Consider the following 12,213-nt stretch of genomic DNA (forward strand, 5'->3'; position numbering starts at 1 on the left):
ATATTGGGCATTTGATTCTCGTTTCAGAAACCGAAATAGGCCTATATTAAAAAACGAGTGGTAATTATTTCTGTTTTAACATTCAAAAAGGTATATACAAGGTGCTTTTCTTATCAAGTCAAAAAGTGGCAAACTAATCTAAAATAATAATTGTTAAACATATAGAGAATCATCGGGGGATTACTTCCATGGTCGGTAAACAATGCGACTGCTATCGCTCCCCTCTTACGCTGACGCTTCCTATTTACTTCTATGCAAAAATCGTCATGTTGCGTCATCTTAAACAGGAAGTGTTGGAGATCGATACGGTTCTCTCCAGTCTCCAGAAAATAAGGTAATGATGCACGACGACCATTCAAAAATATGTATGAGGGGCCGTATGGGACATTATTCAGAATAAGCATGCACATACACAAATGAAACCAAACTAATTCACATACTATACTGAAAAACTCGCACACATACAAGTGAAAAGCTTTTACGTATACACAACTGAAACACCCTCACACAAACAACTGAACAATTATACGCTCACATACACAACAGAAAAGCTCGCATAAAACCTAGTGAAACCTTTTACATGAACTACTGAAATGCTTTCACACATAGGCCTACTGGTAAAATATTCTCGTATACACAGCTGAAAAATTTCCTCTCACACATATGAAACCATTCACATACTATACTGAAAACCTCACACATACACAAGTGAAAGCTTTTACATACACAACTGAAACACCTTCACTCTAACAACTGAAAAGCTCTCGTAACAACTAGTGAAACCTTTTACTAAAATGCTTTCACACATGCTAGTAAAATGTGCTCATATACACAGAGAAAAAAGATAGATATTAAAAAAAGATATTAAAACACAATTGATTAAGCCTAGGCCGACATATATATCAGTCCTGAGCGCACGATCGGGAGGTGGAAGTTGCGCTTTAGATGCCTTCACAAGTCCAGCGGAGGGCTCCAGTTTTCGCCGGCCAAGTCATGCGCTGTGATATGTGTGACAGCTATGTTGCACAACATTGCAGCTAAGGCTGGGGTAGCTTTGGTTGAACCGGAGGACATTGAGGACGATGACGACGAGGAAGATCGGTGTGAGGACGGCCTCCCTCATAACTACGCGGCTGGTTTTCATGCACGTCGAAGAGCAAGAGTGATTGAGACTTTTTTTTAACCCCCTCCACCCTCCCACATGTCACTAAACATTCCCGTCAACGTGACCAATCCCCACCATATCCCAGCCTTTTGCCTGCTCCTTTGCATTTTTTTTAAAATATTTTTTATAATTAATAGTTGTATTATTATTATTTTTTTTACATTATTTTAGGCTACGTTTTATGAGTAGCCTATGTCAGTCTGCACAAATCCCCCCCACTTTCTCTCACACATTTTAAGTGCCCTGCCTGCTCAAACATTTCCTGGACTGTCTCTCTCAAACTAATGCCGCTTTTCCACTGCATGGTACCAGCTCGACACGACTCGACTCGACTCAGCATGCACTTTTTGCGTTTCCACCGTGAAAACATGGTATCTGGTACCTGAAGTGGCTGCTTTTTCTAGTACCGCCTCGCTCTAGGTTCCAAGCGAGCTGAGCCGATGCTAAAAGGTGACGTCGGAAGACGGCCGGCCACTGATTGGCTAGAGAGTGTTGATCTGAATAACTCAACGTTTATTCAGATCAACAAAACATAAGCTGCATTTACATGGCACATCTGATCTGCATAGATTTCTATTTCTGGCTGCCTTTCGTGTTTTCAGGAAGAATTTATTATATTTCTAGTACGGCTGTGAATTTCTCTGTGGGTCTACGGTACAAAGGAATGGAATCCGACCTTGTTATTATTTCCCCCCCACGATGGTTATGAGTTCGCAACCCTTAATGTGTCATATTTCCATTTATTTCGGCTTAAAACGGTTCTAGGTGACATGTTTCTTCCAATTACACTCCAAATACGAATGAGATGGAAATGTTTTTGACATTTTATTGAAAAACAAATCATCAGAGGCTGCAGCACCTATACTTCCAGCGTCCCTGTCAGTACACATCGCGAGTCGACGTCTTTATTTTAATTGTGTTTTGGCTACTACTGAATTTGTGATAAAACAAAGAATTAATGCAATTTAAGGGTGTTTTCATGTAGTTTAATAGTTACGGTACATTCTTATTTCAGAGCTAGGGCACAGCTGCATAACAATTTCAACAAGGACATTATACTACTCCCCGATCCATCATGGGGAATAGTGTGCAAACAAGGTGCAAGACTACGGCTACACAAACATGGCCACATCCTCAGTGCCTTTGAATTCCAGAAGGCCTGGGACCACCAGACTGTAGTAGAACGCATCAGGGATGGCTTTGGTGAGCACATTCCGGAGGATGTCAGGTAAAGGCCTATTTTCTTCTTCTTACTTTGTATGTTTAATATAATAATCTTTATTTATTTATAGACCATTTTAAAAACAATCAGGCAACACCAGCGTACAACATATTGTTAATCTAATCTAAAAGCATTTTTGTTGTAATATCCCCATCTTCTTTGTAGCATCCAGTTACTAATGGCTTGTGGCAATAAACTGGTGTCCCCTATGATCCAGGAGGGTCAGGAGCTGAATGGGATGTTAATCCATAAGGTTTATAGAACCAAAGCCCTGTATGTGAGACCATCAAGGAACCTTTTAGTAAGTTAGCTTTTTGTTGTTTACCACCTAATAAATTACGCAAAATATATAAATATCCTTTGAAAATGAAGTGTACAGTTTATTGCTTGCTTAATTTCAAAGTCAAATTTTTGCTTTTGATATTTGATTATCTATTGATATTTAAATTTTTCTGTTTTTTCTGTTTAAGACTGACTCGGATGAAGAAAATGAACTTTCCCACGTCACTACCTCACCAACGTCAAGCATGCGTGCAAATGCTGAGGACAGTGATGATGATGATGTTCCTGTAGTTGTTGGTCCGCAAATCCACACAGGCATGCGCAGCCATGGCACCACAAGGGCTGGTACAAGTTTCAGCATTCATACCAACAGCCATAGAGATTCCAACCCCACCAGCAGTGATTTTGAAAACAGCTCTGGCCCAAATCACGCCGCCAGCAGTGCTGTTATGAGACCCAGAGCAATGGAAGGGAGTGATGGCAACTGTGGCAATAGTGGTCTTGATGAAGACTACTCTTCATATTTATCACTCGTGGCTACCTTTCCTGACGATTCTTCAGATGATGAAGATTTAAACCAGGCAATAATTGCCAGTATGGTCAGTCAAATGGGAGTAGCACACACAGGATGTGAGCTTGCCTTTGCATTTTAAGATTACTGTGACACACACATTTTGGATTAATTGGTTGCTTATGACCAAAGATTTCACAAAACACAGGTCACATTATTGTGTTTCTGATCATAATTTTTTTTCGTGTTGTCTTTATAGTGCAGAAAAGGTCCCGGTTGAGGAGATACTGCTGGAACTGTCCAGCAAAATTAGCTCAAAACAGCGGTGCAAATTTAATATAAATCGCTCTGCTGTCTGGGAGGGAGCCATACGGGGCTTCCAAAGGGTATCTTATGACCCCAACTTCATGATCTTTGTCAAGTTCTCAGATGACATGGGGAAGTTTGAGGAAGGGATTGATTTAGGAGGGCCAAGGAGGGAATTCTTCATGCTGCTCATGGAGACCATTACCAGGTCACGTATGTTTGAGGGAAAAGAGAACAGCAAGAACTTGGCTCTAGACAGTACTGGTAAGGACTATAATAATAATATTACGCCATTTTAATCCATGGTGATTGATATCCATGACTTTATGTAGTAGTGAGTCTTTATGGATAATATTTCCTTCCTTGTATTCCATTGTTTTACAGCTCTAAGAGAGGACTGGTACTACACAGCTGGCTACTACACTCACCAACACTTTTTTCTCAGCTGGTTGATGGTTCAGCAAATCCCGTCCTAGAAGACATAGCTGACATGGAAGTCTTGGAAAAAGCCAAAAAAGTCAGTTAGTTAGTTCTTAAATGTTACATTGTATTAGAATTAGGTTACATTACAATATTCTCTTGGTATTTTGTATGTTGAGAGGGAGTATCGGTCCAGTCTAGGGAGCCCATTGTTGAATAAGCTTGAAATGCCCATCCCTACTTCATTCAACATCTTAATAATAACTTATGACTATTAAGTATCCGCCATAACAAGCCATTCTGCTACTCCTTTGATGCTAGGTATCTGAAAGTACAACCCTTGAGGACCTTGAGAAGTCTATGGCACCTATGCTTGACGACTTGGCCAATGCAGGATGTCTGAGGCCTATGCGGTCCATAAGAGACAGGGATCTGCTGGTAGATGACATTGTCATGTTTCAGGTCGTCCATAGGGTGCAAGGTCCATTTCAAAGGTATTCAGTGCTGATTCTTTACAGTCAGGTTAATCAAACAAGGCTTCAGAATTTTACCTGTGTGTGTGTGTGTGTGTGTGTGTGTGTGTGTGTGTGTGTGAGCATGTGCATGCGTGTTCGCGCAGAGGGTGTAGTACTTTTGCTTGAAATGCCAATCCCTACTTCATACAACAATTTCTAAATGGCTAGTAGCGCTTGGACCACAACAACATGGCATTTATACGTGACACAATGACTTAACTTTGAATACACCGTGGTTGATACACGGATGTGGTCAATGCATGGTTTTGCCTGCGGTTTATGTATGGTGCGGTTAATAGTCAGGAAATTACGGAAGTAACTCTGATTTAAATTCTGCTAAATGAATATAATTGTTCTATGTTCTTTGTACAGATTCTGTGAAGGCCTCAAAACACTTGGGGTTCTGGAGAAAATAAGAGAGCATCCAGACAGCTTTAGCCCCCTGTTCTGCTTTCAGCCAAGCATACTGACTGCCGACCAGGTGGAAGACCTTTTTACCATTCATCTGTCTCCGAAAGGGAGCAACAACAGAATTGCTGGGGAGACAGTTGTCGCCTTCTGGAGAGACTATCTCCAGGATGCAGAAGGTAATTGAGAGTTTACTGTGCATCTATCTTTTCTTTAGAAAACCGCTATTTCACAAAAACATTATAGCTTAAACGTCTTTATTCTCTTATTGTATTATTGTCACGTAGCACCTTGAGATTGTTGAAAGAAGAAAGGTGCGTTACAAATTCATTAGTTATTCATTCTTTGGATGCTTTGGTTTTGAGCAAAAAATATTCTTATTGGACAATTTATTCAGTATCAGCAGATGGTATGGTTTAGTATTTAGCTTAGATGTTGTCATATTCACTTTATTTGGACCAACTACCAATTATGTTTTTATGTTTTTATATAAGAAGAAGAAGGGCCATCCAAACTACAGAAGATATTGGCCTTTGCAACTGGAGCGTCTGTGGTACCACCTATTGGCTTTTCTCCAGCTCCCTCTGTCCAGTTCATTCATAAAGGAGATGACAACTTCTCCTCTACACCAATGTTCCCGATGAGCAACACATGTGTTAACTGCATCAAGTTGCCACTACATGTGTCATACCATCTGTTTAAGGAGAAGTTTGACTTTGCACTAGGAAACGCATGTGGGTTTGGCAGGGCATGAATGTCCGTCAGTGTGTCTTTGAAAAACGTTTTTAGTTCCATTTCTGAATGCACACTTTACCTTAAAATGATATTGCCATTTGTGACAATTTTTTTTGAGTGAGCATTGTCTCATGTTGCATTTTATGTTCCAGTTTTAAAACCAGTTGAAAAAACGTTGACATTTATTTAACATGTCTCGTTATACAGTTTCATGGTACTGTTCAACAAAGTTACAGCCTAGTTGTGCAGCCTAGTTACATTGTGCTGCCAGCATTAACTTCATAATATTAATTAATGGAACCAATATAGAAGTGAGGAAAAAACATTTATCCCATGGTTCCCATCATTTTCAAGTGGATTCACTTGTTGAATAAAGTTCATTGTGGTCTCATTAATGGTTACGTCATTGTCTGGAATAATTACATTATTATTGGTTTGAAGTTCAGGCAATGGCCCTTCTTCATCAATACCATAATGGTTATCAACATCAAAGATGTCATTTACAACTGGATGAATTCCTACACTGTTTATGACCCCAGTATGCCACAGCTGAAGAGGTGTCTGCCCCCCTTGTGTGGAGAGGCCATGGTTGTTCCACTGGTTGATGAATTCTGTTACTGCCCGTTCAATTCTTGGTAAATACACATAATGCAGACAAAAAAGATGTACTTCATTCAATTAATCTAGTATACCGTGTTCCTCCATGAACAAAAATATGTTTATAAAGTGTCTAGATACAACTCTATTGACATCAGCCCATAGTCTCTCAATTCTTTGGTTGCGTACTGAAACACCTGTTATAACACCGTTCAATCCCCTTCTTCCCAACATAAAACGGGCAACATGTATATTTTCCATTCCGTGATCACATCTGACCCTTAAGGGCAAACCAAAGTTCTCAACTCCCTCTACAAACAATGACAAGACACTTAAGGCTCTGTTGTTAGATAAGCACCGCAAGTAAATAATTGTCCGGCTGAAGCCATCAACACAGCGGACACGCAGTGTTGAAGCCATCAACACATGGTCATCAACACATGGTCATGCAACACATGCATGACCATCTGCCACCTAACCAGCTTGTGGTTGCCATCAAAATGCCTGTTGGGAGATCAGAATCAGCATTATTGTCCATCTACATCAACAGTAGAATACAACATAATGCAGCAGTAATATAATTCCAAAAACATCATATATAATAGTAGGCTACAACACTGACAGGGATCTTTATACTGCGCAATGAGTACTTTCACTTTTTATACAAGTACATTTTGCTGGTAATACTTTTACTTAAGTAAGGTTTTGCATGTTTTTACTTGTAGTGGGGTATTAGTACTTATTCTTCAACTTCATTTAAGAATGCTCGATTCTGTTTGGCTGGAAGGGAAGGGATGCATTAATCCGGCATATTGCCCGCTGATTTGTCGGTTCTACTTGCTGCTGACTGAGCACAGTAGATCAATACGCCGCTTGTATCGTTTTCTATGTATACATTTCCAACATCATGTCTATAGTAAAAATAAACCAAGGACTGCATGTTTGATCGATCGTCATTAAAGCTGACTTGATACGAATGTAGCAACTACGTTATTAAACTAGTGATCAGATCCAGCCTTGTGTGGTTGCTATAGTAACGAGTTACCTACAGCTGAGCTAACGTTATTCACCGTAGTTCTAAAGGGAACTACTTTTCGAGGGAGATGAACTTAAACAGAGTATACATTTAATAAGAATGCAATACGAATAAGAAAAAGGCTAATTATTAAAGTATTTGAATTGTTTTATTATGTTGGCCGGCGCGAAGTAGAATAAACCGAATAATCACCTCAAGGCAGGGCAATAAACAGTTTGATATGCCCGGCTCGCGGAAGGTTACCGCGAGCTGGACGGTAAGCCGTCCACGAGCCGGGCATATCAAACTGTTTATTGCCCGGCCTCTCGGTGATTATTCCTTACTTTTACCTAAGTAAAGAATCAATCATTATTCCACCATGTGTACTTACCATAACTGGTTGGGGGCCTTTGAACACTATAGACCCTTCGGCGTATAGCATGACGACGTCTAAATGAACGCCCAATGGGATCCACTTGATGCAGGCTCTGTCTGACCCGCCAACGCTGAACCCGTATACCACGTGATCTTAGGCTTCCAAGTACATATGCTTCACCTGCATTTGGAGTGTTCTGAAGTATGTTGGTCGCAAGGCTGTTCAGTTCTTCATTTGACATTACTGCATATCTTAATGGCTCAATTCTCAGATTTTGCCTGTGTCGGAAGAGGGTTCTACGACTGATTCCAAAGCATGATGCAATTCTCTGCCATGTCATGCCAATGGACACACAGTGCAAAATCTGTTCGGCGGCTATGGTGTATCGGGGCCGACCTGGATGGCCAGTCAAGGTTGTTGGGGGTATCAGATGGTTGGTCACATTGGTGGACACCTGTGTGGCCTCATGTCCCTGCAGCAAGTTGCGAAAGCATCTATACAATGATCTGAGTAGGTTACTGACATCCCTATCATGAGGATCATATCTGGACACAGCAGCAAGAAATGCAGATTGACTTTGTGTATGATCATCAAGCACTCTATAAAGTCTCTCCTGACCACAATTGTTGGACTCTTCTCTCTGCAGTGACTCAATGCAGTGCAGAGCATCAGTAAAAAAACTTGCCACATCTCCAATGCCTCTCACCTCAAAAAATAAACTTTGGACTTGAAAAACTAAGAGGATCAGATGAGCATACATTGTAGTTTAAGTTCCTGATCTTCACACTTCAGTACACTAGTACCCGATCTTCTCATGCAGCTGCTTCGGTTAGGCTACCTGTAGGCTGTTGAGCAGACATCAGTGATTTTCCAACCAGCTTCCTGTTCAACTGAAACGCTTTCCTGTTCTGAAATGCCTTCCTGTTCAACTGAAATGCCTTCCTCTTCAAACGCCTTCCATTTTCACTGAAATCCTCACACACATGTGTGTGAAATACTTTCACATACATGTCTCGAGGTTTTCAGTAGCTGTGTATATGAGCACATTTTACTAGTATGTGTGAAAGCATTTTAGTAGTTCATGTAAAAGGTTTCACCAGTTGTTACGAGAGCTTTTCAGTTGTTTGAGTGAAGATGTTTCAGTTGTGTATGTAAAAGCTTTCACTTGTATGTGTGAGGTTTTCAGTATAGTATGTGAATGGTTTCATGTGTGTGTGAGAGGACATTTTTCAGCTGTGTATACGAGAAAAATTTACCAGCAGGCCTATGTGTGAAAGCATTTCAGTAGTTCATGTAAAAGGTTTCACTAGTTTTTATGCGAGCTTTTCAGTTGTGTATGTGAGCGTATCATTTTTCAGTTGTTTGTGTGAGAGTGTTTCATTTGTGTGTGTCAATGCTTTTCACTAGTACGTGTGTGAGGATTTCAGTGAAAACGGAAGGCGTTTCAGTGAAAACATGCATTCGGGCGTATTATATCATATCACACGCGTAGATATTAATTGCGAGCGCGTGCGGCGTGCCTCAACGACGTCCGCATTTCGCAGATATAGTCGGGCGCCGGCGGACGTTCTGCTACCAATAAACAGCTTTTCTTCAGCTATTTAAAGGACAATGTGGCCGACACTTAAAAGGCTGCGCCTATACTCATAGAATCTAGAGTTACGTGTCTCGAGGTTTTCAGTAGCTGTGTATATGAGCACATTTTACTAGTAGGCCTATGTGTGAAAGCATTTTAGTAGTTCATGTAAAAGGTTTCACTAGTTGTTACGAGAGCTTTTCAGTTTGAGTGAAGGTGTTTCAGTTGTGTATGTAAAAGCTTTCACTTGTGTATGTGTGAGGTTTTCAGTATAGTATGTGAATGGTTTCATATGTGTGTGAGAGAACATTTTTCAGCTGTGTTTATGAGAACATTTTACCAGTATGTGTGAAAGCATTTCAGTAGTCCATGTAAAAGGTTTCACTAGGTTTTATGCAAGCTTTTCAGTTGTGTATGTGAGCGTATAATTTTTCAGTTGTTTGTGTGAGAGTGTTTCAGTTGTGTATGTAAAAGCTTTTCACTTGTATGTGTGCGAGTTTTTCAGTATAGTATGTGAATGAGTTTGGTTTCATATGTGTATGTGCATGCTTATTCTGAATAATGTCCCATACGGCCCCTCATAAATATGAGTGGGTTTCTAACGATACAAAGCTTAATGGAAATGGGTGAAGTTTCCCTTTAAGTGCTTTATTGCCATAATTCGCTGCAGACTGAAGTCCACTAAATGCTCTTCGGCACAAGGAGCGTGATGTTAATGTAGAATGATGTTGGTAACGATGTTTCAGTGATCCAGGAGAAACAGTTACCATGGTTTGATCTCAGAGTGGTATTGTCTTTTAAATACGCGTTCAGCTATTTTACTGCTTCCTCTATTTTTTCCTATTAATATGCAGAAGTTATACTATATAATCTCAATAGCTTCTATTCCATGTGACCAAGTGACTCCAAACCAGTATAGCACTGTAATACCAAACCCTTTCTAAACAGGCATCTGTTACCCGAGTGGTGCTTTTGAGTCCTATTTCCCCTGCAAGTCACCCAGCCGTTACACCACGTACTAGCATGTAATCTTAACGTTCATATCTAATACAATATTTTCGGTTTCATCTAGTCTTTGGTGTGAGTTTGCGAAACGGTTGTTATTTGTAATGTGTTAACTGATCTAATATAGTAAAAAATAGAAGTCCTCTTCATTTTATATAGTCTTTCCTCTTCTGCAAAGCCAAGTGAAAACTAATGCTGTATTATTGCTTTTTTTGCCACCTGGTGGCACAGTCGCCCCATCCTTAAAATAAGAAAGCGTTGGACCAGCCTAACCCTCAGATAATTATTAGCCTGGAGCCTTGCATGATCACGTTACCAGGATGTTATGCAGGATACCAACTTAAAGGTTACCAAAACGGTACGCTGCTTGTTTCTGCAGGTCCACTCGGTGTCTGAATCGTTCAGCTTTTGTGCTCCTCAGTCGTGGAATGAACTACAAAACACTAACATGAACTATGTGAACTGTACATTGTGGGTGTACATTGCTTATGTGTCATGTGTATTATATAATTTTCGACTGTCTTATAATGTCAATATTTCTGTTGGTCCTCTCGTCCCCATTGAACAAGTACAGTTAAATGTTAAAGTTTTTAAATGTTTTTTCACAATTGTTATTTTGTTATAAGTTTATTCTTGCTGTTTTGCCTTGTTTATGTAATCCTGTTCTTTGCTTGTGCTTGTTGTATGTCTACGTAGCTGTATGTTAACCCTGCAGGTCCCTGTTGCTGCATTGTTGTACGTCTGTACAGCTGTGTTTGTGTGCTGCTGCCTCTCTAACCCATTCTTTCTCACTTCCCCTTTTCCCTTCCCCCCCAAGAAGCTTGTGTTTGTTGTCAGGCCATCACTGTAAATAAGAACTTGTTCTTAATGATCTGCCTGGTTAATTAAAGGTAAAATATAATGAAAAGAGAGTCCCTTAATGTCTCCCAGACGGAAAATAACGGTTTGGTGAGTATAGGTCATTGATGTGATTGATAATTTACCTTCCAACCAAGATTATTGGAGGATGTTTATTAATAAAGAGCCAAAAGGCCCTAAAAGGCCCAAACTCACAAGATGTTAATGGTGGTGTTAATGATACAGCTCTAACCAGACATTTCTATACTCAGCGATAGGACAATCTTTTGTGTGCCAGCGCAAACAATGGCGATAACGGATGGCGATAACGGATGGCGATAACGGATGAGAACCTTCCAACCGTGGGAGATCCCCTTTATGGAGGAAATACAGTATGACCTAAAAGGCGTTTCTCCTTTCTTCCAAAGAACTCTGACTCCATGGACAAATGCATTTCTTTAACAAAGCGCATAATAAAAAATGACTAATAAAAATAATAATAATAATAAAAACTTTCGATAAAAAAACAACATAAATTAAGATACAACATGAGCCGTTTAAGTCCTTTTGGTTCTTGTTTGCTTCAAGCGCGCTCTGTGGCGGTCGGGGCAGCGATGCGATGAACCTGCAGCGGGTTGCATCTGAGGGGCGTGTTGTAGCGGCCTTGTTAAGCTCCTTCTATAGTGAACAGAAAAACACACATAGACACAAATATCAACACATACAAGCACATAAGATTATGGTTTGGAGGCGTGGTGTAATAATGACGGGCAGTAGTGATATTGACTAGAGTGTTCATATGCGCCCACAGAGTAACTACATGAGCTGTAACGCCACGCTCCCACTGGATTGAAGCTACAAACAAGACAGCACAACATGAGTGAATAAAACGTCTTGAGTCAAGGCTAACGGCTACAGAAACCTTGAAGAGCTGCTGAATTGGGAAGCTTGACTTTCAGTGATACAGTGAAAGGGTCGACTGTAGTCGAGGGGATTTCCACATTCCTTTCTTTGATAACTATAGTCAGCTGCGTGGGCGGTAATGGGCCTTGGCGCTGCTGGCCCCCAACACATCACTGTCTCACCCTGGCAAAAGATATAAAAATTACACTGATTCACTCTACTTGTAGGGTGATTAATTGTACTTGTAGGGGGATTCACTTTACTTGTAGCGTGATTCCTGGTATTGGTAGGGTGATTCCCTGTACTTGTAGGGTGATTCGCTGTACTTGTAGGGTGAATA

The 12,213-nt window shown here is 40.4% G+C and overlaps 2 protein-coding genes across 5 annotated transcripts in view; one reads left to right on the forward strand and one right to left on the reverse strand.

Annotated features, from left to right (window-relative positions):
• Nucleotides 1–206: 206 nt before the first annotated feature.
• On the forward strand, nucleotides 207–3,508 carry LOC130380195 (uncharacterized). The gene is made up of 5 exons (XM_056587390.1): nucleotides 207–334; nucleotides 2,181–2,393; nucleotides 2,553–2,688; nucleotides 2,858–3,268; nucleotides 3,440–3,508. Exons 1-5 carry the CDS (start codon nucleotides 267–269, stop codon nucleotides 3,458–3,460), a joined length of 849 nt encoding a protein of 282 aa, XP_056443365.1. The 5' UTR covers nucleotides 207–266; the 3' UTR covers nucleotides 3,461–3,508.
• A 5,367-nt stretch (nucleotides 3,509–8,875) lies between these two features.
• LOC130379824 (SLAM family member 7-like) overlaps nucleotides 8,876–12,213 on the reverse strand; it is a 37,322-nt gene continuing 33,984 nt past the window's right edge. For 3 of the 4 annotated variants that reach the window (XM_056586882.1, XM_056586883.1, XM_056586884.1), the window contains exon 7: nucleotides 8,876–11,648. The gene's annotated coding sequence lies outside the window, so the exon portion shown is untranslated. The remainder of the gene's footprint in view (nucleotides 11,649–12,213) is intronic. The other variant, XM_056586881.1, reaches the window with a different exon arrangement.

This window comes from Gadus chalcogrammus, chromosome 3, assembly GCF_026213295.1.
Source record: "Gadus chalcogrammus isolate NIFS_2021 chromosome 3, NIFS_Gcha_1.0, whole genome shotgun sequence".
Taxonomy (NCBI): Eukaryota; Metazoa; Chordata; class Actinopteri; order Gadiformes; family Gadidae; genus Gadus; species Gadus chalcogrammus.

Coding starts and splice junctions, on each gene's coding strand:
- LOC130380195 (XM_056587390.1), top strand. CDS start 267: ATGTTGCGTCATCTTAAACAGGAAGTGTTGGAGATCGATACGGTTCTC. Junction 2,394..2,552: donor CACATTCCGGAGGATGTCAG/GTAAAGGCCTAT, acceptor TCTTCTTTGTAG/CATCCAGTTACTAATGGCTT. Junction 3,269..3,439: donor AGGCAATAATTGCCAGTATG/GTCAGTCAAATG, acceptor TTGTCTTTATAG/TGCAGAAAAGGTCCCGGTTG.